This window comes from Enoplosus armatus, chromosome 8 (assembly GCF_043641665.1).
Source record: "Enoplosus armatus isolate fEnoArm2 chromosome 8, fEnoArm2.hap1, whole genome shotgun sequence".
NCBI lineage: Eukaryota > Metazoa > Chordata > Actinopteri > Centrarchiformes > Enoplosidae > Enoplosus > Enoplosus armatus.
Genome location: NC_092187.1, coordinates 25,921,691 through 25,948,509, shown reverse-complemented (window position 1 = coordinate 25,948,509; position 26,819 = coordinate 25,921,691). Strand labels below are relative to the sequence as shown.

At 44.0% G+C, this 26,819-nt stretch overlaps 3 protein-coding genes across 6 annotated transcripts; 2 read left to right on the top strand and 1 right to left on the bottom strand.

The window, feature by feature from the left end:
* Nucleotides 1-1,410: 1,410 nt before the first annotated feature.
* Nucleotides 1,411-5,274, bottom strand: cdk20 (cyclin dependent kinase 20). Of its 2 annotated transcripts, XM_070910580.1 has the most exons (8): nt 5,114-5,274; nt 4,736-4,849; nt 4,465-4,653; nt 3,990-4,111; nt 3,679-3,741; nt 3,212-3,335; nt 2,429-2,584; nt 1,411-2,009 (listed from the first exon to the last, which is right to left on the bottom strand). In XM_070910580.1, exons 1-8 carry the CDS (start codon nt 5,186-5,188, stop codon nt 1,818-1,820), a joined length of 1,035 nt encoding a protein of 344 aa, XP_070766681.1. In that variant the 5' UTR covers nt 5,189-5,274; the 3' UTR covers nt 1,411-1,817. The 2 variants fall into 2 exon arrangements, with proteins under 2 accessions (XP_070766681.1, XP_070766682.1); XM_070910581.1 differs by lacking the exon at nt 3,679-3,741.
* Nucleotides 5,275-6,937: 1,663 nt separating this feature from the next.
* Nucleotides 6,938-11,837, top strand: uxt (ubiquitously-expressed, prefoldin-like chaperone). The gene is made up of 6 exons (XM_070910721.1): nt 6,938-7,201; nt 7,602-7,683; nt 9,867-9,934; nt 10,175-10,282; nt 10,645-10,708; nt 11,533-11,837. Exons 1-6 carry the CDS (start codon nt 7,104-7,106, stop codon nt 11,593-11,595), a joined length of 483 nt encoding a protein of 160 aa, XP_070766822.1. The 5' UTR covers nt 6,938-7,103; the 3' UTR covers nt 11,596-11,837.
* A 7,069-nt stretch (nt 11,838-18,906) lies between these two features.
* On the top strand, nt 18,907-25,937 carry elk1 (ETS transcription factor ELK1). Of its 3 annotated transcripts, XM_070910981.1 has the most exons (11): nt 18,907-19,115; nt 19,979-20,158; nt 20,244-20,417; nt 21,050-21,196; nt 21,291-21,553; nt 21,635-21,746; nt 22,267-22,386; nt 22,633-22,800; nt 22,917-23,000; nt 23,318-23,419; nt 25,499-25,937. In XM_070910981.1, exons 1-11 carry the CDS (start codon nt 18,909-18,911, stop codon nt 25,595-25,597), a joined length of 1,656 nt encoding a protein of 551 aa, XP_070767082.1. In that variant the 5' UTR covers nt 18,907-18,908; the 3' UTR covers nt 25,598-25,937. The 3 variants fall into 3 exon arrangements, with proteins under 3 accessions (XP_070767082.1, XP_070767080.1, XP_070767081.1); XM_070910979.1 differs by having other exon boundaries at nt 21,291-21,746; nt 22,267-22,417; nt 22,652-22,800; XM_070910980.1 differs by having other exon boundaries at nt 20,244-20,424; nt 21,048-21,196; nt 21,291-21,746; nt 22,267-22,417; nt 22,652-22,800.
* The last annotated feature ends 882 nt before the right edge of the window (nt 25,938-26,819 follow it).

The following is a 26,819-nucleotide window of genomic DNA, read 5'->3' as shown; positions in this document are numbered from 1 at the left end:
TTTATTTATAATATTAAATTATTTATAATTATTCTTTTTTTATATTTTTCTTCTACTTCATCGTGTTCCCTCCATGAAACCAAACCTACGTCCTTAAGACATTTTATTAGATATGAAAGCTGATCACAGAACAGCAACACAACTCATCAGTGACGTGTGGGAGGTTTTTGGTGAAGTGACTCAAATCAAAGAACTTTGTGGGGTCAAAGGTCGACACCCAGACTGTGAAGAGTTCACTGAAGCACCATAACCAATAAATAACAGGCAGCTGCTCAGTGAACTCTACAGGCTCATCGTGCTGATTGGATTGCCATAGCAACACAGTGAGGAGTTACAGCCATGTGTGATGGTTCATGTTGTTCATAAGGACCAGAGCTACTGATATGCTGATTGACAGTTACATAGACCAATGGGGTTGTGTCCAGGCCTTACTCACAGTGAGCTGAATGAAGTGTGAATGAAGGCAGGGGAGGTCTGGTTGACAGAAACGTGAATAAGATGAGTGACTCTGACCTTCGCGTTGATCTTTGATGTTGTTTCGGAACGACTCGTCATAACAGCAGAGGACCAATCAGCTGGCTGCAAATAATCTGACATGATCACTGTGCCTGCGAGGAGGGAGAAAGAAATGTCATCACACAGGATGTCTACTCCACCAGAAACACACACACATATATATAAAATGATTCAAGAAAGAAAAGATCAAATATGAAACAGACTTCTTCTGTTTGTCCAGTTTACAACACGTTCTTCAGTTTTCTGACAGACGGCTGCAGGAGATCAGGAGACAGACTGATGATGATGATGATGATGATACTCAGAGCTGGTGAGCTCCTCAGAGTCACTGTGACACTGCCGCTCTGAGGAGGAGGAGGAGGAGGAGGAGGAGCAGGAAGTGTGGGAGGTGACAGTTTGAGGCTTCCTTTAGTTTTTCAACTATATTTCTACATTCAACTATTTTTTGTGTTTACACAAACTCTGGTGTTCAGTTATCATCTGGTGACAGTAACTAAGTACATTTACTCTAGAGTACATCCCAGAGGCAAATATTGTACTTTTTACTGCACTCCGAGTATTTGTTGCTTCTCAGCTGAACATTTCCAAATATTTGCCACATTAGTATAAATGAAACTACGCAGCAGTATATGAAGTACTTCAAAGTAGATCATCTCAACCAACTGCAGCATTAAAGGAGTGTTTACATCTTAATACATCATTAATAACCGCCCCCCCCCACCCAGAGTCTGGTTCTGTTAAAGGAAGTGTTTCATGGTGAACTGTAATAATATTATAAAGAGGACGGTCTAGACCTGCATCAGGAGATGACTTCTGTTACTAATAACTAACTAATAATGATCCAATAATACAACAATATGGCACGTTCTGCATGATAAGTACTTTTACTTTTAATACTTTAAGTACATTTTGGTCTCAGAAACCTGGACATGCTGACTGGAGTACTAAGAAAGACACCAGGATCTTGTTTCATGTGAACTCCAGAGTAAATAAATCAGGTGACGTGTGTGAAGTCAGCAGAGTCCAGTGAATTCAAATCACCTGCTGAGGTGATTCAGTCCCGAGACACTGGTCTCTGTCCACAGGAGGTCTTTATATAGACGTTACATTATAAATATGAGACGGCTCTGAATGAACTAACGTTTTATTCATTCTAATGTATTCTTCTTTTCATGTTATCATGTCGTTGTTCACCGCAGACATTTGACTGACGACGTGAAGCTCCGTCCTCGTGAACTTCACAGAGATCAGTTTCAGCCGTCAAAAGGAGAAATATGATTGGTCGTCAGTCAGCCGTTGGTTCAGAGGCAGGAGGCGTGTCCCCACAGCAGCACAGGGTCTACCACGCTGCTCTGCAGGGGCAGGTCCACTGAGAAGTCAGTGGGCGGGGCCTGAAGACGCTGGCGGGGGGGTCGGGCCCCCCTCTGAGGGATGGGCAGCTCTGAGTGGTGAGCAGGAAGAGGAGAGGAGAAGAAGTATGGATGGAGGAGAGCCTGCAGAGAGGAGCAGAGGACCATCAATACATCTGTTCATCAACCGATCAGCAAGCTGATCAGCCTGCAGGTTGATTGATAAATGTTGAATAATCTGATTTACTCATCAATGAAAGAGCGTCTCAACAGAACGGTCTGAATCTGAGCAGCAGAGGAAGAGACGTCCTGACTCCAAAAAACACTGGATCCTATATTTCCCACAATGCAATTCAATAATGGATTCCCTGCGATACCAGCAGAGCCCACTAGGGGTCCAGAAACAGTGAGCTAGACTGATAGTTGATCCGTAGTTCTTGTGTTTCTGGACTTTATCGTCAATAAAAGCACTCGAACACAAAAGAAGACGGACCTCAGATCGAACCCTGAGGACGTCCACCTTCTGACTCCAACAGAACTAAAGTCCACTTCCTGTTTCCTACCTGCCTGGCGGAGCAGCGCTGTTTGGACGGATAAACCAGGAACTTGTAGAGCAGGTGGACAGCCTGAGGGGATGTGTCAGGGACGATCTCCTCCAATGGGATCGCTGGATTCTCCTTAAAGGTGATTTTATTGTAATCTGGCAACTCCACGATCTCCTGGACAGAGACACAGAGACACAAAGACACGAAGACAGACAGCGTCAACGCAGCGTCAGCACAGGCTCGACCAATGACAATTGAAGAATCAGCAGCCAATCAGGGAACAATCTTTGGTTTCCAAACAGGGAAACAAACGTCCAATAAGATGTGCTTCTGTAAACGTGCTCTCTCTGGGCGGTATTATTATTCACTGTCATATGATACTCTCCAGTCGATCCTGTACTTCAGTAAAAGTACAAATACAGCAACATAAAAATACCATCAGTCGACATAAACAGATACAAAATATCTGCAATCAGCTGACATTTCTGATTTTGACACTTGTGTTTATGTTGAAATATAAATGTCAATTAACATGTGTTAGGTTTCTATCTGTGTGTGTGTGTAAATGGTAAATGATCTCACTTGTATAGCAACCTTCACAGTTCCCAAAGCGCTTTACATCTGAGTCTCACTCACACATTCACACACCGATGGCGAAGGAGCTGCCTTGCAAGGTGCTGGCCTCCATCATGTCGATGACGGGGGAAGCCGGGGGGCGACAGTGCCACCATGCCGCCCGTGTGTGTGTGTGTGTGTGTGTGTGTGTGTGTGTGTGTGTGTGTGTGTGTGTGTGGGTCGTACAGGCCAGCTGTCTTGTGTTGGGGTTCCCAGCACTCTGAGGACACAGCAGAGCTGTTCAATATCGTTCTCTCCAGGAAACAGAGGAGACGAGTTCAACAGCTCCCCGAAAATACAGCCCACCGCCCTGAAACACACACACACACACACACACACACTTACTTCAGACTGCTGCTGCTCCCTGCTGTTCAGGTCTGAGCACCACATTATTTATTCATTTATTTAATAAAGGTTTCTGTAAATATGTTTCATCGGTAGTCAGTGGACACGTCTCAGAGTCAATAATATAAAATGAATCTTGTTGAAATTTAAATAAATAAAACACGCAGAGCAAAAATGAAAGAGAAGTTAAAGGTTGGAAAAAGTGAAGAAGTGAAGACCATTTAGTTATAACTATGAGGGAACAATAAATGGGTTTTAAGCCATTAGTAGAAGGGTGAGTAGTAGTAGTTTTAGTTTAGTATTCTCACCACAGGTCGACTCCCTTGTCGTACTTTCTGGCTCCGTACAGCAGCTCAGGAGCTCGGTACCACCTGAACACACACACACACACACAGAGTCAGACCCTGAGCTTTGATCCGGTCTGAGAGGACGCTACATGTGACTCTTTAAAGGCTGCAGTGTAGCAGGACGTGTTGCTCTGTCTCTGACAGTCTCTTGTCTCTCTGTCACTAACATCTCATGTCTGCTGAGTGCTAAATTAACTCACCAAATAAATAAATAAACTAATCAAAAAAAGTCTAATAATAATAATAATAATAATAAAGTCTCTCTGTGTTACCTGGTGGCCACCTGGTGGCTGTACAGTCTCTCTCCCTGCTCACTGAACAATCGGGCCAAACCAAAGTCTGCGATCTTCAGATGACCTGAAGAGCTGATGAGGAGGTTCGCTGGTTTCAGGTCCTACACACAAACACACACACACACACACACACAGACACACACACAGACACACACACACACACTCACACACACACACACACACACACAGACATCAGGGCTTTTGTTCTGAAGGGCTACATCTCTCTGTTTCCTAGATGTGTCTCAATATTTACTGTCTAAATTCTGAGTGTAAATTCATGAACACAAACCCCTAAAAACAATCCCACAATGCACTCTGTCACATTTTATAGATGCCGTGTGTCATAGAATCTGTGAGTGACGACACCAAATGTTGGCGATAAAATAAGAGTGACTGTAGAGGAAACGGCTCAGAGGGAGGGGAGGAGAGGAGGAGAGACGGGGGAGAAACTCACCCGGTGCATGATGTTGTTGTGATGCAGGAAGGCCACGCCCTTCAGCAGCATCATCATGTAACCTTTGACCTGAGCCGGGGTCAGAGGTCGTTGGGAGTTCCTGATGACCTCAGAGAGGTCAGAGAGCATGAAGTCAAACACCAGGACGAAGCCTGTACCGTGAGGGAAGACGTCCTTCAGCTTCACTACCTGAGGAAGACGAGGAGGACGAGGAGGGGTGTGAGGCTGATCTCTGACCTCTGACTCTCACACAGCGTCCTCTGATACTCACATGCTGGTTGTCCTCGATCTCCTGCAGGGCCTTGATCTCCCTCAGAGCCTGGTTGGGGATGCCGTCCTCCAGCCTCCTCAGAGCCACTTTCTTCAGGGCCACCGTCTCACCGGTCTGCCATCACAATCAATACATTCATTATTGATCAACCAAGCCAGGGCCTGTGCACAGACTCATGAGCTGTAAGAGGAACATTGTTTGGAGGAGCACACAGTCGAGATGCGTTCACAGCAGCCACAAGGCACGGACCTCTGGCCCTCAGAATAATCATTTTCATCATCTGTCACGTATCAAATCGATTAATTGATTAAAACTTTCAGCTGTAAACAAAAAGACTGGTTAGTTATGTTAGTTAGTGCTGTTGACCAGCAGAGTTACCTCGATGTGTTTGGCCTTGAAGACGATGCCATGAGCTCCTTCTCCGACCCGACCCAGAATACTGTACTGCTCCATGTCTTCGCAATCACTGTATCAGCCTGGATACGGGTCTGAGGGTTGAACCAGTCCTGACTGAACTGTGTCTGTCCACAGCTGAGAGCTTCAGATCTCCAGTCTTGTTAATAAAATCAAATATTTATTCAATTAAACTGTATTTAAATTAAATATAAAGTTCTTCAGGGGAAGTTTCTGTAATATGATAATACAATTCTACTAATCTTTGATCAATCAGGCCCAAAATAGATATTTCTCAGATGTTGGTCTGCAGGAGAGCTTCTATTAAATCAGACAACACGGACATGAAACATTCCGGTGGTGTGTTCATGAACCGTCGGTTATAAGTTGACTTGTTTATGAGATATAATACACCAGTATTCGTCTTTGTTGTAGCTTCTAGTTGACTGGCAGAACCCCGTTAATAAAACTAACAGGTCGTTGCTGCAGCGTTTAGATTGATTCGGCGTTTAAAACAACCGCAAAGGCGCAACCTGTTGTACAAAAACATCAACTCTTAGAAAAGAAAACAGCTAGCTACCTGTTGGCTAACGTTGCCTTGGTAACCCACTAGCTAAGCTAGCACAGCTAAAACGTAAAATTCAACGCGTATTGTTCTAAACAGCTGCGGTTGGCGCGCCACGTGAGTCCGACAGAAACGGAAGAGACGGTTAGTTACATCTTTATAAAAGACACAAAAAAGGGCTTAAATCCACGTTTAATGTTAAACGAGCTAGCTACAGAGCCGCCATGTTTGTTTACAGTGACGTCACGCGACTAGTCCAGGTACAGAAGCAGAGCAGGTAGAAAAGACTCTGTGGTCATCAGCTCATAAAGGACGAAGGCTGTCTGTACTCATGTGATGATCTTCAATACTTTGCACAAAAGTTTTCAGTCAAGTCATTTTATTTTATCGGAGCATCTTTAAATACAACATGTGTTGACCAGAGAAATGTGAAAGACAACTAAATGATTTAAAGCAATAAAGAGTACGCTGCTATAGATAAAACCATATATACTGTTATTAATACTGCTGCCTGTTTCATGTTCAAGCTGTTATTAATGTTGATCCACTCTTTTTGTATAATTTCCCCCCGGGGATCAATAAAGTATTTCTGATTCTGATTCTGATTCTTATTTTTGTCTCACTGCAACATTATTATGATTTTTTTCTTTTCTTTTATATTTATACAATATTGTTAAATATTCTTTCTACATAATGCAAGTGACATTTCATAAACCTATGTTCTCTGTATGTTCGCTATTAACTACAAAAAGGAGAGACACTCTTGCTCAAAGAGTTGGATGAATGTAAATTTTGAATATTGCTGCCATGAGCCAAATGAAATGATCAAATAAACAGTGCATTGTCATTATTATTTATTTCTTAAATTAAATATTCAGTAAATTAAAGGTGCCTTTTAGTCTGAAGATACTTTTTACTGTGCAACATTTATCTGACAGCTTCAGTTTCTTTACAGATTCTACAAAGTAAACTTGTGATCAGTTTATAAATGTGGTATCATTGTTATAGATGAAACTATCCAACAGAATATAAAGTAGTTCAAATGAGCTGTGTGAGGTGAGTATTTTCACACTGTGGTATTGCTACTTTTACTTCTACTTTTGAGTAATAGATATGAGTTCTTCTTCCATCATTGGCTTTTTCTTTGGCATTGCTCTTTCTATTTACTCTAATTCTGTGGCTCGAGCGCTTGCTGCTTTTATTTTGAAATCTGGAAGTTAATCCACATCCTGTGCAGAGCGGCGTTTACATGAGGCTTCAGCATGCTAACCGGATGCTAACCGGACAGATTGTAGGTCGGTAATGACTCCGAAACGTTCTCGTTAACCCCAGGCAGACCTTCAGCGGGTTACCGGAGGAGTTCATCTCCCTCACGACCGGAAGTTTGGATTTAAAGAGAAGATAGCGAAGATGTCTCCGCCTGTTGATGCTAATGCTAATGCTAACGTGAACCAGAAGGTTCTGCAGTATGAAAACTTTATCAACGAAGTTCTGAAGAGAGATTTACAGTAAGAGACACAACCTGCTTCATTATTCACACCTGTACAGGTGTTTGAATGTGGCGGGAAGTCACTGCATTTACTCTACTAGCTTACTGGACTTTAGTAGCTTACAGTTTTGAGGTATTTATTCCGCCTTACAGCTCTGTGACAGCTCTGTGACAGTCGGGACAGTGTCTTTGAATGTTTTAAATGTCAGAGACACTGGACAGACACCAGAGAGGACAGAGAGCAGAATACAACTTCAGTCACCACCAAGGTGGTGGTCAGTGTGTGTGGTTAATTCCCAATGTTCAGTGATCATGTCCATGATGTGTAATGAGTGTGAGACAACATGTCGTAAAGGTTTTATTATTATTGTTTTATTCAGCGACCGCCTGTCAAACCTAGAGTCTGTGTTGTTTCTCAGGAAGGTGTTGGAGCAGAGAGATTCAGTTTATGAGAAGATCTCACAGTACCTGCAGCTGAAGAACACCATACAGAGTCTGCAGGTACACACACACACACACACACACACGCACACACGCACGCACGCACGCACGCACACACACACACACACACACGTATATTTAGAAAAAGAAAATACTAAGTGAGAAATTGAAATCAAGATATTTAGATAATATGGTTAAATAAATAGAAAGAACTCATATATACAAGTTGTATCTGTTACAGAGACAGTTTCAACAATTCAATTCAATTCAATTCAATTTTATTTATATAGCGCCAAATCACAACAAAGTCATCTCATGACACTTTACAAAATAGAGCAGGTCTAGACCGACTCTTTATAATGTTATTACAGAGACCAACAGGTCCCACCATGAGCAAGCACTTTGGCGACAGTGGCAAGGAAAAACTTCCTTTTAAAAGGCAGAAACCTCGAGCAGAACCAGACTCTAGGTGGGCGGTCATCTGCTTTGACCGGTTGGGTTTTAGGGAGAGAGAGAGAGACAGAGACAGAGACAGAGAGATAGACATAGAGACACAGATAGACAGACAGACAGACAGACAGATAGGTAGGCAAAGATGTATGGCAGCACTAACAGTAGAAGTAGCTGTAATGTTAGCTGAGATTAATAATAGGAGCGTTAATAGTGACAGAACTACGACTAAACATAATAACTGTAGTGATGAGAGTCAGGCAGGCCCATGGCAGCAGCACCCAGGCGTACCAGGACCACGATCCACAGCGACCTATGAGTCGACAAAGCACAAAGAAACTCCGGGGAAGAAATAAAGTTAGTAACATGCATTGGACTGTGATGAATGTGCAAAGATGAAGAGGGAGAGGAGGAAAGCTCAGTGCATCATGGGAAGTCCCCCAGCAGTGTAGGCCTATAGCAGCATAACTAGGGGGCTGGTCCAGGCAGGCCTGAGCCAGCCCTAACTATAAGCTTTATCAAAAAGCAAAGTTTTAAGCCTACTCTTAAAAGTAGAGAGTGTGTCTGCCTCCCGGACCCAAACTGGGAGCCGATTCCACAGGAGAGGAGCTTGATAGCTGAAGGCTCTGGCTCCTGTTCTGCTTTTGGAGACTCTAGGAACCACAAGCAGCCCTGCATTCTGGGAGCGGAGTGCTCTAGTGGGGTAATAGGGTACTATGAGCTCTTTAAGATATAATGGTGCCTGACCAGTAAGAGCTTTGTAGGTGAGGAGAAGGATTTTAAACTCTATTCTAAATTTTACAGGGAGCCAGTGCAGAGAAGCTAATACAGGAGAAATATGATCTCTTTTCCTGGTTCCTGTCAGTACACGTGCTGCAGCATTCTGGATCAGCTGGAGAGTCCTCATGGACTTATTGGGACAGCCTGATAATAAGGAATTGCAATAATCCAGCCTAGACGTGACAAATGCATGGACTAATTTTTCTGCATCTGTTTGAGACAGGATCTTCCTGATTTTTGCAATATTACGGAGGTGAAAAAAGGCAGTCCGTGAAGTTTGTTTTACGTGGGAGTTAAAGGACATGTCCTGATCAAAGACAACTCCGAGATTCCTTCCTGAACAAAACAGCCTTTTTGTTCAAAGATGAAGATTTTGACAGTAGAGAGACAGGAAAGGCATCAGAAAATGAAGCATCTCTGACGGCGTATTGGGACCATTGTAAAAAAGGATGACAGCTCCGGGGAGGGGCTATTCCAAGAATGAACTCCATACTTCTGAGATCAAAGTCGGACGATTATGAGACTTAAAACTTGGATATTCTGTGAGATTAAAGTTGACAAAAATTGATTTATCTTTTTAAACCTGATGAATATTAGCAGGCAAAACAAGAAGTGATGTCATGACTTGTTTCCTAGTTTCTCTCAGTTTAAAGGAACCTATTATGCGTTTCCTTGTTTTCTGTTAACAAATATATATATATATATATATATATATATATATAATGTTACAGTGTCGGATGTTCACATCAAACATTGCCAAAGTTTCAGATAATGAGGTAAACGTATGTAAAAGTAATCTCTGTGAGCAGAAAGCTTCAGGCTGCTCTGAACACGTTTCAACAGTTTTTTCTACTTTGGTGTCGAGCTGACGTCAGATAGTCACGGATGTCCTTATATGGTCATCTGCTCCAGACACAGCAGTGACAGCACGCCTACGAAGAAGAGGGACGCCTCGTCCACCCGCCCAGTCTGTCTGAGTTATTCTGTGTGTGTGTGTGTGTGTGTTCCTGCAGGACTCTGGCTCTCAGCAGCTGAAGACAGATGTTGATCTGGGCTGTAACTTCTACGTCCAGGCTGAAGTGTAAGCTGCTGATCAATAACTCTGCTTTCTACTTTGTATTCATATGATGTGTTTTATTCAGTAGTCGGTCGATCAATTGATTGATTGATTACTGTTGGGGATCCTGTGGTCTTTTTCTCTTCGTGCAGCTGTCAGGTTTGTTTTGGTTCTAATCTTGGCGTTTTAGAAAAAGCAGTAAAACTTTGAAGGAGTCTGTTTTAACCCCACCCTCTCTTCTTCTTCTTCTTCTTCTTCTGCCAGCGAGGACTCATCCAGGATCTTTGTGGCCGTCGGTTATGGTTTCTTTGTGGAGATGAACCACGACGAAGCTCTGCGGTTCATCAACAAGAAGACGAGTCAGCTCACAGCGTCAGTTCATCATCACAAGATAGAAAACACACAGGACAGGAAGTGTCACAGCCGCATGAACCTTTTTTCTTCTGAGGTTTTATATCTGCAGTAACCTCCAGCAGAGGGCAGCAAGTTAAAAAACAAACAGCACTGATCTCAGATCTGCTGCATCACTTTAGACACCTCCCCTCAAAGTTCAGCCTGACATGTTTGAATCTCCACTAGAACTTAAAATGAAGTGTTGTGAGTTTGAAGTTTGATGTAAAGTGAAACAAAAAACATACTGACAGTTTGAGTTTCAGCCGTGTGTTAGCTCGACGCTAGCTGCCGCAGTTGTTATGAGTGAGAGATGCTAACTCTGCTAACATTGTGTGTTTCAGCTTCACAGAGAAGCTCACCAAAGACTCGTCCAAGATTAAAGCCAACATCCGCATGGTGCTGGAGGTCAGTCATTAATCATTAATGAATCTTTCATCTCTTGAATGTCACTCATCTATCAGCAGCAAAACTGGATGATGATTACTTCCCAGGAAACGTCACTCTGGTCCCAGTGTTTCTCACCACAAATGAAATTTGATTTTGTGTGGGTTGTTTTTTTTGGATGTTTAACTTTTCCAGCTGTATATCTAAGTAATATCTTTGGGATAATTTACTAATATTTATATATATTATTGATAATTTATGAATAGTTTGTAGATATTTTACACCTAACTTTCTGATATTTTATTTCAGATTTTACACTCTGCTCTGTTTATTCAGAATATTTTGTGTTGGAGAGTTAATGAGGTTTGGAGAAGCGTCTTTGCTTCATCGACATATTGGACCCACATTAAAAGTTCCTGCAGGTATTGTGAAAAGGGATCAGAGTTTGGGGAGAAAAGCTGCAAGCTGGCTTCCTGATATTCAGATGTTAAATTAGACTTCATTAATCCCTGTGGGGAGAGTCCTTCTCAGGGACCAGCTCCAGTTCTGAGGCTGCTGCCTTGCTCAGGTTTATTCTGAGCCCCACCAGGCTCAACTTCCTGAGGCCACAGTGTCAAACTCTGAGCCTCCTCGCTGCTTATTTAGTCAACTTTACATCAATTGAATCACTCATTTTACTCACTCATTATTAATATTAATGATCAATTAAGCAAGAACCGCGAGCATTGAATCAGATGTTAGTTGGAGTCTGTGTCCTGTTTTCGGGCTCTTCAGGTGTGTTTTCAGTCAGACTCTCAGCAGATGAGAAATCTGATTGGCCGCTGTCTTCTTCTGCTCCTCCTCAGGGTCTGAGGGAGCTGCAGGGACTGACAGACCTCCCGGAGAGCAGAAGAAGAGAAGTTTTCTAGACTTTTAGAGAACAGTTCAGACCTGTTGGACGTTTAATAAAACACGGTTTGTTCTGAAGGAACAGGATAAAGCTCCAGTCATCACAGGAGGAGGGGATGTCGCGTGTTCAGCTGTCCACATACTTTTGGCAGTGTGTTGTTTTTTTTCCAGATGAAATGATGAGTTTGAGTGTTTTGGACTGAATGTGAAAATAAGACGCTGACTGTTGAGTTCAGTGATAATAAAAACATTCAGCCACCGGCTCGGCTGCTCTCAGAGCTGCTCGGTCAATAACACAGAGCCTGTTGCCATGGAAACTGGATGCTAAATAGAGGCAGTGGCATAAAGAAGCTGAGAGATGACTCTTGAAATAGACACACACACACACACACACACACACAGTTTGGTTGTCGGATGAATTCTCCTGAAGACAAACACTGACTGAGTGACTGCAGCTAATTGACAGTCTGAGTCCTGGACCAGAGACGGTTTAGAAAGTGGACCCTGTTAGAGCCTCTTGGGTTGGACAGCAGTTGTTGGTTTGGTGCTTTGCTCAGCGGCTCGTCGGCAGCAGCAGCAGCAGCCACCTCTCCTCTCTTACTGTGAAACAACAACATTAAACTGCTGAATAAACTCAACATGGCTGTAAATATCTTGGCAAAAAGTTCAAGATCCCCTTACTTTCTTTTTTCATATCGTTTTTTGAGCTTTCAAACACACATCATGGTCTCAGTGAGCAGATTCATTTTCTGATTTTTTTTTTAAAGCTCAGTTTGTTTAAAAAGTTGACAAAACAGCAAAATATTGTTATTGAACAATTGAAGGAAGAAAATCGATTTGTCCTATATTAAATATATCTGTCATTTTAGAAATACTGAAGTCATGAGTCCATGTCTCCTTGTAACTGTTCAGTTATATCTTAGACTTGGTAAATTTGTTTCCTGTCATATTCACTCATTGTGTGTTTGTCATTGTTTTTTCATTTTTAATTTATTGATTTGCCATACGCATTTAAAACATCAGAATCGGTCTTAAAAACATATTTGTAATACAGTAAATGTGGTCCTGGTTCAGGCTCCAGCTGACTCGAAGGTATCAGGACAATTTTATTTTGAAAGGGTTGGTCGGAAGCTCAGCGGCTCCTCGGCAGCAGCAGTTGTTGGTTCGATGATGAAGATGATGAACAGAAGGAGCGCAGCGTCATGTCGTGCTGACGTCACCACCCTGCCTCTGCAGAAACACTGCCGCGCGATGCGTCAATTTTCACACCAGTAGATTAAAAAAAAAAAACGGAACTCCGACAAAGTGCGACGGTTTTCCTTCAAAGTAAAAGCGCAAACTTTGTTTTTGCCCAAATGTTTGCTTACATTCACGTTGTAGGCTCACAGAACAAAATATCTAGAGGAACCTTTTATCTAAAGATGGAGACACTTCTCTGAAACGCCTTGGAGCACTTAAGTTTACTTTGTGTGCAGTTCTATTTATTCAGACGGGCCACCTGTTGGGTGGGATGAAGCAGCTCTACTTTTGTCGGAACCACTGTGGCACATGTTTGAGTTCAGATGGACTTTTGTAGGTGGTGGACTTCCCTCCAGGATGCACTCTGTGGAAACATAATCATACAATTACAGGGTATTACAAATAAAAAGAATACAATAATGAACTATATATAATATACATATAATAATGTGCATTAATAAATATTTTTAATATATTAAATTATGTTATTAAATACTTTGCTCGGTAAATTTAACATATGTGTAAAGTTGCCATCTCAAATAATATTTTTTACAAAATCTCAATTGAACGTCCTCTTCTCTTTTCTCATTGTCTTCATCAGCAGGCTCTTCAAAACGTTGGCAAAGCAACAAAATATTGAACCACCGAGGAAAGAATATAGATTTGTTTTTATATTAATTATCTCATCAGAAATACATGAGGGCTTTTTTCACAAGAAAGATTTCTCTGTTCACATTTGCTCATAAAACACGGACACCTGATCAGCGTCATAGTCAATCCTGATTCCCCCAGCAGGGATACACCAACCAAACTAGGTACAGTTTTCTCAGTATTAAACTCCTTCACACTATGTCTCATTTTGCTCCTCATTTTAAGTGTTCAGTTATATTTTCTGTAAATTGTATCTTCTAACATTACAGTTCATTTTATCTTAATAATATTTTGCCTAATAACGCTCCAATTTTGTCAAAATAAAAGAACCAGGTCTATTTGGCTCCATTAGCGGACTAAATCAATAATGACCTTTCAAGCTCAACCATAGTCAAGTTTTATGTTGAAATCCTTCACCGGAAGTGTGATCGTTTTGCTTGTGTTTGAACTGCGGCTGCTCTGACTGGTGGAAAGTAGTGAGGGGGCGTCGGAACTGGGAAAACACACCTAAGTGATGACTTTAGTGTCAACTAACAGACGAAGACTTGAGTCCGCAGATTGCGAAGAAACAATCAGGCGGATTTTACAAACTACTTTTCCTCCGTCTCGGAGGACTCTGGGTGGTTTCTGGTGAACTCTGTGGATCCAGTCCGCAGTCAGCAGCGCTGTTTGGGGGCTGACGCACCAGCAGGGGAGGAAGGCGCGGGGGGGGTGGGGGGCTAGGCTACTGTTTAGCACGCTAGGCTAACCGCTTCAGCCCCCAGAAAACCCTGAACTTGGAGAAACTTCAACGTCTAAAAAATGAGCAGCAGCCTGGCGTTGAAACGGCTTCTCCGAGAAGAAAAAGATAACACCATTTTACCGCCAAGCGTGTTAGCCTGGCAGCGTTAGCATTGCTAGTTAGCCAGCTAGTTAGCTCACATCAGCGCTTGTCAACACGCTCTGACAGCAGCGTTGTAGAGGAAAGGAAAACACCTCAACACACTTTATCGACGTCCGCAGGAATAGACGTAACTCACATTTTATGCTAATGCCAAGCTAATAGACATTAATTAACATTGGCATTTTAATTAGCACTCAGTTGTGTGCGGCTAAGGGCTGTAAACGCGTCTGTTAATGGTTTCTTAGACATTAGTGGACCTTTTCTATTTCTGTCGGTGCGTTTGTTGGACGGTGTTTCCTGGACTGAGCTAACTTTTAATTTCCGAGCTGTCGGTGAGCGTGCTGTTAGCATGGAGGCACTGGAGCCCTGCACCAGCAGCAGCAGCTCCGAGCGGTTACATAACACCAGCAGGTCGCGGGAGAAGCTTCTGAACGTCGCCTCCTCCTCGTCCCCCTCATCCCGGCTCTGACAGCTGTAAACTGTTCCGACAAACCCCCCGACAGACAGACAGACAGACAGACAGAGAGAGAGAGAGAGAGAGAGAGAGAGACGACACAACCACAACACAGCAGCATGGAGGAGGTCTGAGACAGCAACAGAAACACGAGACGGAACATTTAGCTGAAGATGGATTCAAACCCGCTGATAAACGGTGAGAGATGCTGCTGATGGAGCTTCTTCATGCTGTGTTTACATGCTGCTGATGGAGGACAGCTGTGTGTGTGTTTCTGTGCAGTTTGGAGGGAAACAGCAGCAGCAGCAGCAGCGTTGCAACAGGTGTGTGGAAGCTGCCGAGGCCTGCAGCAGCCTGCAGCAGCCTGCAGCTCTGTGTGTGTGTGTGTGTGTGTGTGTGTGTGTCGAGGTGTGAAAGCAGGTATCATCATCATATTGAATGCTGGGTTGGATCTGATTTGTTGTCCTACTGCTGCCAGCAGGGTGTAGAAACTTGCAGTCTGCTCAAGGCCAGGTACATTTGAGAGCGTGTCTACAGGTGTGTTTTCAGGTTGTCCATCAGATCAGCAGGAGAGGAGGGACTTCTGTTCTGATCAGAAAGTTGTTTGACAGAATCAACATAAATACAGGTTAATGACAGCTGTGCTGACCTGACCAATCAGAGAGGGTTGGAGGAGACAGGAAGTTGTCTCTTTAACTCTACTGACACACAGACATGACCACACTTCCATTCTGGTTTTCCTAAAGCTCTTATAGAGATGTAACAGAAAGAGGAATAGAGATGTGTTTTCATATTTAGCTGGCTTACTGTGGATGTGGTCTCACAGTCTTGTAGGGATCTCCAGATCACGTTTTGTTGCTTTGGTACTTATATTTACCTGAATGTTGATTAAATACGTCTCTGACACACTGAAACAGTTGGAGGTCATAAATCTGACGCACATTATTTACAAGCTGCTCGATCCAAATACTGAAGGTCCTGATTCAGAACTATAAAGTTTATATTATTGATCTGACACGAAGGACAGTTTAACTGGAGAATGTGACTCCTGAAAGTGACGTGAGATCAGCTAGAGAGAAGACGTCTCACTCTGTTGGAGTCGTTGCACTTCTGAAACGCTCTGGTTGTACAATGGTGTTGCCTCGTAAACAGTCTTTGATGGAGTTCAGACACGTTTCATTTTGTTTGTGACTGAAGGAACATTAATTGATCAAACTGCAAGCATCATTTGGATGCTTGTTTCTTATTTAACTGACAAAGAACTCACTACATGCTGATGATCCGTTGATGTATTTGAGTCTACTTTCAGAAACATTTGAGTCTCCTGAACACATTCACAGAGCGGAGAGAGTCCGTGTCACACAGGTGTGTGTAGGTCAGTGCTCAGAAACCAACACACAATCACTGCAGTTTCGCACACAAAACAGAACAAAATAGACCTGAAGTGTAAAATTGAGCCTCAGGTTACGAGCCGTTACAGCCGGATTTATTAAAAGAGAAGTGTATCTGTTCAGACAAATTATTAGCTTTATTACATTTTTACTTATTAGAACTTTGTATTACTTTCATTTTCTTTATGAAATGAGGCACATCTTTACATGTGACAGCACATTCATTGCACTTAACTACTACTTGAACACGGATTTGTTCCCCTGTTTGCTGAATATTGTATGTGGAGCGAATGACAATACGTTCAACCTTGTAAATGGTAAATTCTTGTAAATGGATGACTGAAAAACGCATATGAAACGGCTTCCGTGTAGACACAACGTCAGTTTGATCACGTCAGGGTCTCACACCAACGTCCAAACAGCTTTCATCAGATAGTTCCTGATTGAAATTTTCATTTTTCCAGTTTTCACACATTTAGACAAAGTTCTTGTACAGCTGTTTGTGTTTAAACAATAAATATTTGACAACTTTGGCTAACTGCAATATAACAGAAAATCTATTTACATGTGTGCATGTGTATCTCCAGTATCTCCTTTCCTTTTCACTACTTTTCATGTATTTTCATTTCTTATTCTTTATTAATATTCTGTGTATATACAGAGTAAAGTAAGCCATCAAAAAACGGATCCTTTTTGTTTGAATCTGGTTTGGGGTTGAACGTCAGGTATCAGATTGATACAAGTATTGAAAATGTCAAAACCCAGCCTCGCTAAAGAGATGATGTTGATTGTTGTCATGGAGACAGGTTGAAGTCAGTGATGTAATATTCACATGTTGTCATGGCAACACTGACGCACTGTGATGTGAACATTGGACAGTGTTTGTGAGATATGACATGTGTTGATGATCTGAGTCAGAAAAGTACTGACAGGATGAACTCTGATGGGGAGTCACTGTAGTATCAGTACTATCAGCAGTAACAGTAGTACTGGTAGTACCTTTAAGGTGTGTGTGGGGGGCCTCTGTGTTTACGTGTGTCTTCCGGCTGTTGTTGAGATTAGTGTTGATTGACAGACTGATGTCAGGAAGCAGAGGAACCACAGTGGAACAGGACGTGGTCTGGAAACCACACTCTTCTTCTCTGGTGGAGAAAGTGGTTTACTTCTTCGTCTATTGCTGCTGAACTGTAAGGTGTGAAGTCAGTGGGCTCCGGCTGTTATCTCAATGTGTCGGATACATTTAATCACCTGGGAGTTTCACCGTGTGTTTCCCACAGTTGTTGATATAATTCCTGTTGTTCTGGTCAGCTCCCAGTATGAAGTGAATCAGACTGGGATGAAAGCAGTGTGGAGCTCAGTCAGCGTCTCTGTGGAAATAAACCATAAACAGACTCTACCTTTTGTTGTATGGAGGCCTGCAGGACTGAGATCAGCTGCTGCATTCATTCCCTGTTAACACACACACACACACACACACACACACACACAGTGTCCTTATATCTCTTTCAGAGACAAAGGTGGTGAAGGCTGGAGAACGTGTGCGGTGTACACAGTTTTACACCTTTTTTAGTGTAAAAATCCAGATTTTGTCAAATGAAGGTATTGGGCTGATCATGGTCCGCAGGCTGTAGTCTGGACACCCCTGCTGTAGGCAGAGACTGTACATATCTCGTCACCATGTCATATCTTAGGCTCGTTTTCAGGCTGTCAACGTGAGTCAGTGCTCAGCAGATGAGCGTCAGCTGTTGTGTTGAAGTGCCTTTGAGCAGGGCAGCAGCAGAGCACTGAACACCAGCCTCTTCAGGTCTCTCTGTCTCTCTTTATACCTCTCTCGTCCCCCTGTCCTTCTCCCTTGGTTACCATTGATGAAAGGTCTCTCACCATGGCGATGGTTACCAAGGTGTCTGATAGGTTAGTTGTGTAACAGGTCAGCCAATGTTAATGAGGCTCATTTGCATGGCTGACTGGCATCTCTCGCTGTAATCTGTTTAATGTCGACGGTCTCATGAGGCTTTCTGATGAAGACAGCTTCTTCAAGTTAATCCAGTCTGTGTGTGTGTGTGTGTGTGTGTGTGTGTGTGTGTGTGTGTGTGTGTGTGTGTGTGTGTGTGTGTGTGTTCCCGTCTGTCTACCTGTCTCACTGTCCATCCCTCCACATACTACAGTCTTAGGCTGACTTCATTTAGGATCCTGGTGTCCTGAGGGTAGAAGCTCTTCCTGCCGTTGTCCAAGTGGTTGGGATCCTGAATGATTCTCCTGGCCTTATTCTTGCAGCACCTGGTATAAATATCCTTTAGTCATAACATGTCCCAAACACTATAGATCTGATTATGTATTATGAATATCAGCCGAAATATTGTTACCAGATGATTTTATTGTAACTCTCTGTTATGGTATTCAGTAGTAGTTCAGTATCAGGCAGGCCTCAGGAAGCCCCCCAGATCCCGGTGCACCTCATCTCACTGTTCCTTTACTATGTAGATGATGGCATGAGCAACAGCCACACTCATGACATATCTAACAGGTGTCTTTGTTTCAGGTGAGGTGCCCCCCCTCCACTATAAAACACTGCAGAAAACCTTGGATTAATGGAGGGAAATGATTGACAGATTCACTGATAATGACATTAATTGTTAGTTGCAGTCTGTTTGTTGGGTTTATTATTCTGATGACCTGCCTGCCTGCCTGTCTGTCTGTCTGTGTCCCCCCTCAGCCATGGACCCGTCCATCACGCTGTGGCAGTTCCTGCTCCACCTGCTGGAGGACCAGAGGCAGCGTCACCTGATCTCCTGGACAGGTGAGGACGGAGAGTTCAAGCTGCTGGACGCCGAGGAGGTGGCACGACTGTGGGGGCTCCGCAAGAACAAGCATAACATGAACTACGACAAACTGAGCCGAGCTCTGAGATACTACTACGACAAGGTACTACCAATACTGCTGATAATACTGCTGCTACACAAGAGCGGACTCAACATAAACCACAAGCAATTTAGCCACACGCTGCAGTATTACTCTAAGGTGCTACTGCTAATACTACCCGTACTTGTAATACTGCTGCTAATGCTATTACTCCTGCAACTACTGCTGCTTGTTCTGCTATTACAAAGGAATACAGAAAACATCAACTTGAATAACACCCACATCCATGTAGCTTGCAAAGTAACCTGTTTAGTGAAAGGCAACAGAGTTTTGTTGACAACAGAGGCGACGTTATATTTCAAACCTACCGTTAGCTCGCCTGCTATGAAACTGTCGAAGTACAAACTGCCACATTAGCAACCAAGCTAAGCTAATGAGTGAATGAGTTTACTAACTGACTATTAGTAAGCCTGTTTGGTCAGAGAACTTCATTTTCCTCTTTGATAACTTTTAATTGAATGGTGAACGAAATGTCGGGGGGGAGCAAACAGACCAGTGGAGAGAAAATAGAGAGAATCTCTGGGTGCTATTATGACTGACTAGCCAGGCTAGCAAGCTAACGGTTAGCCAGCCACAGCAGTTCACCAACTGGCCCTGCAAGTTGTCACTGCGTCACCAAGCTTCCAGCCTCATATTTCGTGTGAACGAGCGAATGTCACTTGACCACTGCTTTATCACTTTACGGGCGACACCAGAACCGAGAACAAACTGCTTTACTTGGTTTCTGTTTGATATCTGAATGGCTGTTGAGCTCACATCCTATCAAAGGATGCAGCTGATGTGTTTTAGTGGAGAGTGACCTCACCTCTGAGTCGGCGCCTGGTCTCTGGTCCTGCGGCTCTGTTTATTTTGTTGTCTTCTTTCAGAACATCATAAAGAAAGTGAGCGGTCAGAAGTTTGTCTATAAGTTTGTCAGCCAGCCCGACCCCTCCCTGCCTGAGGGGGCTCGCAACGGGGAGGAGGGTCTGAGGAGGGACACCGACCCAAACCAATCAAAAGGCCTGGGGGGCGTTACCTCTACATGTCCGTCAAAGGGCTTACCCCAGGTACATTTTGACTTCTGCAGGATGTGGACACACAGAGATATTAATATGAACATACTGACTGGTTTATTGATTGATCCATCCCCAGCGCTCGTCGCCCAGCAGCTCCCAGAAAAGCTCTCGTAACGACTACATGAAGTCCGGCCTCTACTCCACCTTCACCATCCAATCACTGCAGGCTTCTCCCAACCCACGGCCAATCAAAACAGAGCTGCTGCTACAACAAGACCCCGCCCCCAAGGTTGATTGCACGGCCATAGAGGTGAGAGAGTCGAGCTTTTCTACATGCTGATGTATCATTGAACATACGTGTTTCCCATCAAAGATTCTTGTAAAGAAAATAACTAAAACTAGATTTAGACACTTTCTGCTCCTTGTTCAGGAGATTTTGACGCATCAGGTGGACCAAATAGATTTTATTACATGCTTGTTAAATGAAAATGGCTCAACAACAGCTGATGTTAATGACAATGTTTTGGCAACTGGATTGAAAATGACCACAGAGAAGGTCTGCAGAGGTGAAGTGGTTTGGTGAAGAGACGCAGAAGCGCGTAGTGAAGCTGTGGACACACAGAAGATCACTGTTTATCACGTCTGTCCCTGAACACACCACTAATCCTACAGCAGGACTGTGTGTCACATGTATTCAGCCAGGTGAACGTGATGATGTCTGTCGTCATGAGGTGGATGCCCTGTAATTAAACTACTCAGTCTGAACAGGCTGTTGGTGTGTGAACGTTTTACAGATCTTACTTAGGGGGAAAATCACAGCTGGTCTTGGATCAGTTCTTGGTTTCTGCAGAGACCCTCAGATTAGAGATTGAGCATGATTTTGAATACTCCACAAGATCAACCCCTCTATCCTGATTTTTCCCTCCTCCTCCTCTTCCTCAGGTCTGTGTATTATCAGAGTCAAAGTCCCCCCCATCAGTAGGTGGAGCTGTTGACTCTGCTCTCCAGGTGATCGTCACTCAGCCGTCTCCCTGTCCGACTCCGGCTCTCAGTCCCCAGATACCAGCCAACGCCACCAGCCAATCACAGGTCAGTACCAGGCCCCGCCCACTGATTGGTCACTTACTAGGAGCTTGGTGTACTCTGTGTTGAGAAAGACCCTATCTCTCCCTTTCTTTCCCAGAATCCTCCTGCTCCCGCTCTGAGTGACCCTCCCCAGATTTATCTCACCAGCGTCGGGGATCCGTCCTCCCTCACCCCCCTCATCCCCCTGGGTCCTGTCGGTGGCTCAGTGAGTCCTGTCCCTCCCCCACACATATCGATGGGTCCCCAGGGTCCACAGCAGGACGACTGCGGGGGAGACACCAACTCCGCCAGCTTCCCCCCTAACCTCCACACTGCTCCTCACCCAACTCACCCCCCGCCCGTCTTTGTCATCATCAACCCCCTTCCCTCCCAACAGCAGCAGCAGCAGCAGCAGACGGCCATGTTGGCTGCTCCCCCCTCTGTCGGCCCTTCTCCCTCCATTCCTCCCCCCTCTCGTCCTCCTCCTCCCCCCATCGTCATCAAGGAGGAGAACCTGCCGTCAGAGGAGGAGCTGCTCGAGATGGTGTCTCTGGAGGAGAAACAGGTGGAGGAGGTGAGAGGAGATGAACTTTTTATGAAGTTTTTAAAGATAGACATCAGAGAGAGAAAGAGACGCTGCAGAACCTGTCTGAGTATCTTTGTGTTTTCATGTTTCCTTCAGTGTCTCAGTGATCAGTGACAGTTGTCTGTCCGTCCATGAGGACACTGCAGACAGGAGCTGCTAACAGCTGATTCAGCTGCTTTAATGGAGACCGTGTGACTACATGTGAACAAACGAAGAGAATAGCAGTACCTAACTTTAGTCGAATTTAACAAGTTTGTGATTGTACTTTGTATAAACGTATGTTAATTAATACTTTGCAGACCATTAAAGAGGCGATCACAGTATTGATCAGGATGTTAGATCAATGTGGGAAGTTTAACTAAACTCTCAGACTTGTCTATACCTGAAGACTTCGATCCTTTACTCTAATGTAATTATTCCTTCGTTGCTAATTGGACAGTTGTAATAAGTGTCATTCTGTGTCCTGATTTCTGCTGAGTCGTGGTTCAGACTTTGCTCCTCCTTCCAGGTTCCTCAACTGATCTGTGGCTCGGGGGAACCAGAGCCCCCTCTCACCATCGTGGAGAGCACGCCCCCTCCCTGCATGCAGCCCGGGGTCGGAGGTCAGCAGCCTGCAGGGGAGGGTGGAGTGGAGGAGGAGGGCAAGGACACACTAACAGGTAACAGGAAAGGACAGGATGTGGCAGCCATCTTGGATTGGTTGTTTCAGTTGCTGCAGTGTCACTGGGCTGTAACTGAAATGTTTTTACACTTTTACACAGTTTAACATTAATGTTAAACAGAACAGAGGTGCTTCATCACACAGCATAGGCCACCAACTATTAATTATTATAAACATTAAAATCTCAACATCATCTCTACTTAATAATATCAGTCCTCTCTGTCTGTCTCAGATCCCTCCGTCCCTCCAGTGACGTCCTCCTCAGCCTTGACCCCTCCAGTGACCTCGATCTCGGATGCCGTTCCTCCCAAACCAAAGAAGCCGCGGGGCCTGGAGCTGCCGTCCTCCCCCTCCCTCCCCCCCGGCCTCTCCCTGGATAAGGTCTGCAGCCTGCGCTGATCATTATTAACCAGTTAATTAGCAACAGTGTATTAAAGATTGAATGAGCTTCCAGGATTGGGAACCAGGTGACATCATATCCTGTGTGTCCTCTGCAGGTGAACGCAGCTGTTAACAGTTTATTGGCTCCTGGATCAGCAACCAACACGCTCACTCCGACTGTCATCACCTCCCACGCTCTGGTAAACACCCACCTGTCTGCCTGCCTGTCTGACTGTCTGTCTACCTGTGTGTCGGTCTGTCCGCCTGTTTGTCTGCCTGTCTGCCTGCCTGTGTGTCTACCTGTCTGTCTGCCTGCCTGACTGTCTGTCCACTTGTCCGTCCACGTGTCTGTCTACCTGTCTGTTCAACTGTCTGTCTACCTGTCTGTTCAACTGTCTGTCTACCTGTCTGTCTGTCTGCCTGCCTGCCTGACTGTCTGTCTGCCTGCCTGACTGTCTGTGTGACCTTGCAGTGTTTTCTTGTGTTCTCATGTGTTCTTGTGTGTCTCCTGGTCCAGACTCCGGTCCTGTTGACTCCCAGTCCTCTTCCCTCCACCATCCACTTCTGGAGCACCCTCAGCCCCATCGCTCCTCGCTCACCAGCCAAACTCTCCTTCCAGGTAAAAAGCCTCCACAGAAAGAATCTTCTCACAGGAAACAGTTGTTCTGTCCTTCTGTTTGGCTGTGAAACATCTGCAGGAAGGAATACATACAGTCACAAGTACTTTTACTTTTGATAGCTACATGTCATAGTAAATGTGTCTGAGAATACTTCTGTGCTGTTAGTGAGTTAAACAGGACGTAAAGGATCGGAGGACTTCCTCTATCACTGCTCCGCTTTGTATCCTCACAGATCAGCTGTGTGAACGACTGCCGCTCACCTTCTCAGAAAGAATTCAAAATACTGACACGTAACACGTTGGTTCATTTTCCCCACAGGATGAACCCTCATGACTTCTGTCACTCCCTTTCTTTCCTTTAGCGCCGCCAGCAGGTCAAACTTGTTTGTTTTCACATCATCAATGGAGGATATATTTTAAACTGCTTTGTTTTGAGATTTCTTAAAGAACCCTTTGAACTTAATGTTACTCTGAGGTCCAGAACACACACACACACACACACACACACACACACACACACACACACACACACACACACACACACACTCTGTACACTGCATGTACCTGTACCTGATCCAGGTCTCATACAGAGCTGGTGTCTCTGCAGGTTTCTGGATTAGTCCTCATGCCATCTGTTAGACAGTTATTAAAGGTTCAGTTCTCTCTGGTCCCTCTCGAGGTGTTGGTCCGCTCAGACCGTCTTATGTCTTCAGGTTTGGATTTATCTGTCTGAGTTTGTGCAGAACTGAATCCTAACATTTAGAACCTTCCTCAGTCCCTGTCCCTGTTAGTCTGGAGGATCACACCTCATAGTTCTTATAGGAAATGGTCCCAAAATGTGTTTACATTCAGGGGCCGGTGTCAATGTGGGACTTTACAACACTGTTTATTATTATAGACTCTGAGCGTTTTATGACCTCGTTTGACAGTTTTGTGTTTTTCCAAATCATTTCTTCCTCTGATAGAAAACGGACATCTTTAAAGGGACCACCTCCTTTTGTGCTGAATGTGTTTGGTTGTTGTGGCTCTTTGTCGCCTCCTTCTGGTGCAGCTGAGAAATACAAGCTGAGACCACACAGATGTTCATACTCTACACTGTGACACAGTCAGCTTCTCTATTATTATTATTATTATTATTATTATTATTATTCTTGGTTCAGGGACTGAAAAGTGCTTGAATGTAACTTTTAAAAAGCTGAATGAACAAAACAGATTCATCAGGTTCAAATCAGCAGCTTCATGGACAGATGAAACACTGAGCAGATTATACAGACGTATGATAAACATAAAGAGGACTTATCTGTGTGTGTGTGTGTGTGTGTGTGTGTGTGTGTGTGTGTGTGTGTGTGTCGTATAGAAGTACAGGATTAGAGCAGCTTTGATGTTTATCTGATGTTTCTCAGATCTCCATATTTTATATTCAGTCTCTCTTACAGCAGAGAACATGTGATTCATTCGTGTAGAAACAAGTTGATTATAGTTTTAACAGAGGCAGCGATCACCGTGGCAACTAATTTATTAATTTCTCACTGTGTCCAATTCAGTCATTATATGCTTTTGGTATAAATTTTCTGTGAACCATCCAAAGAAACCTCAAATGTCAACCTCAAATTTTGATGTCCCGATGTCTTAATGTCCTAATAATATCAGAGAAAGTAAGTAGTAAGTAAGTAATTATGAAAAGTACGGTGTTCAGTTGGTACTCCTTTCTGGAACATTCATCCGCATCAAGGACTTCATCTCCCCACGTTACCTTCAGGTTCCAGATATTTTTATGAATTCTAAACTCATTTCATTTGAATTCATTCATTTATCTTATTTGGTCTAAAAAGTGTCAAATATAAAAGAAATCCGAGTCATCCTTGAAGAAGATGATGCTTGTGTGATCGTAGAATCTAAACTCTTGTTCACGTCATGTATGATGAGGTCGTGACCTCAGTGCAGCCGGAAACTAAAGAGATGATGGTGATGATGATGATGGTCTTTTTTAAGTTGTGATTGATTCTGATGTGTTGAAGTGACACCCCCCCCCCCCCCCCCCCCCCCCCCCCCTCCCTGTCTGTCTCTCTCTATCTTCAGTTTCCCACTAACGGCAGTAATCAGATCCACATGCCGGCTCTGAGTGTTGATGGTCTCTCCACCCCCGTGGTTCTCTCCCCCGGGCCCCAGAAACCCTGAGCTCCCTGCCCACCTCAAACAGCTCTTCTCTGGGCACAGAACTCACCTCACCTCCCGGAGGGTTGGAGGAGAACTGGATCTGGACTGATGTTGAATCTCTCCACTCAAACCAGGAACCACGTAGTTTTTGGGCATTGTCGCCTGACTGGTAAGACTGGTAAGAGATTTGATGGTTTATGGGGACCTTTCACTGGTGGAACTATTCACAGCTGGAGAATCATCGTCCAAACCAGAGAGAAGTCCCAGTTTGGTGAACGTTGGTGATGCCGGAGCCTCCGAACACCTCTGCTGGTACTTGGACAGAATATTTAGAGCAGGTCTGTCTCGGCTTCATCCTCCTTAAACCCTCCCCTCATTTCTTTCAGAGTTTTTGTAGCGGCACTTGAACACTATGACGCAGCTCCTCACTTGAACGCATCTTGAGAAGCTGACGGAGGAAGAGGAGGAAGAGGAGGAGGAGGAGGAGGGGTTTCTGCAGCTGCAGGATGAAGCTCTTTTTGCTGAATCGAACTGTTGGCCTGAAAACACGAACAGACGTGTTTTGAGTTTTTACTGAGAAAAGATGAAAAACGTTCTGATCGACGGGCTGAGGACGTTGTTTCCTGTCGGTTCGTCTCGACTCAAACAGGAAGACATTTTCAAATTAACTGTTTTGACCCGAGCCTCATTAATATTCATGAGGCCGTCTGAGGAATCTCCTGGATTTATCTCAGATCTTTCCGGCGCAATGTTTTGCTCTTTATGGTCTGTTTTTTAACAAGTGGTTATTTATTTCTGTTTCCTGTTTTCAGCGTTGTGATTCATCGATGTTACCTGACTGCTGTCATGGCGGTCGTCGTGGCTCCTGACTGTACTGGACAAGCTTGATCTTCTCACTCCCAGATGACCATTTTATAAACTTAGTCTCCTGGATTCGACTTTTAGGGCCATTTAAGGGTTTTTGCTTCGCTCTCATTGGCTGCTTTTAAAGGCCACGCCTTACTCCAGTTATGCATGGCCTGTTATTGGACTGACCAATCAGAGGAGAGATGATGGTGATGATGATGATGATGGGAGTTTTTACACAGCCAAGTTATTTCTGTAAAATGTGACAGATTGTATATTTTCTAAAAGAGTCTTAGAGTTTGAAGCGACTCTGGAGTTGACAGAGGACGTCGTCACATTCCTTCGGCTTTAAAGGTATAAATGATGACGTGTTTGTTTTATTGATTATTAACCGGTT

What these genes read in the sequence shown, in the direction of transcription:
- cdk20 (XM_070910580.1), bottom strand. Translation starts at nt 5,188, where the DNA reads ATGGAGCAGTACAGTATTCTGGGTCGGGTCGGAGAAGGAGCTCATGGC. An exon ending in AGATCGAGGACAACCAGCAT is followed by an intron (nt 4,654 to 4,735) that starts GTGAGTATCAGA and finishes CGTCTTCCTCAG; the next exon opens with GTAGTGAAGCTGAAGGACGT. An exon ending in CAACACAAGACAGCTGGCCT is followed by an intron (nt 2,585 to 3,211) that starts GTACGACCCACA and finishes GTCTCTGTCCAG; the next exon opens with GAGATCGTGGAGTTGCCAGA.
- uxt (XM_070910721.1), top strand. Translation starts at nt 7,104, where the DNA reads ATGTCTCCGCCTGTTGATGCTAATGCTAATGCTAACGTGAACCAGAAG. An exon ending in ACACCATACAGAGTCTGCAG is followed by an intron (nt 7,684 to 9,866) that starts GTACACACACAC and finishes GTGTTCCTGCAG; the next exon opens with GACTCTGGCTCTCAGCAGCT. An exon ending in TTCTACGTCCAGGCTGAAGT is followed by an intron (nt 9,935 to 10,174) that starts GTAAGCTGCTGA and finishes TTCTTCTGCCAG; the next exon opens with CGAGGACTCATCCAGGATCT.
- elk1 (XM_070910980.1), top strand. Translation starts at nt 18,909, where the DNA reads ATGGACCCGTCCATCACGCTGTGGCAGTTCCTGCTCCACCTGCTGGAG. An exon ending in CGTCAAAGGGCTTACCCCAG is followed by an intron (nt 20,159 to 20,243) that starts GTACATTTTGAC and finishes ATCCATCCCCAG; the next exon opens with CGCTCGTCGCCCAGCAGCTC. An exon ending in TCATCACCTCCCACGCTCTG is followed by an intron (nt 23,001 to 23,317) that starts GTAAACACCCAC and finishes CTCCTGGTCCAG; the next exon opens with ACTCCGGTCCTGTTGACTCC.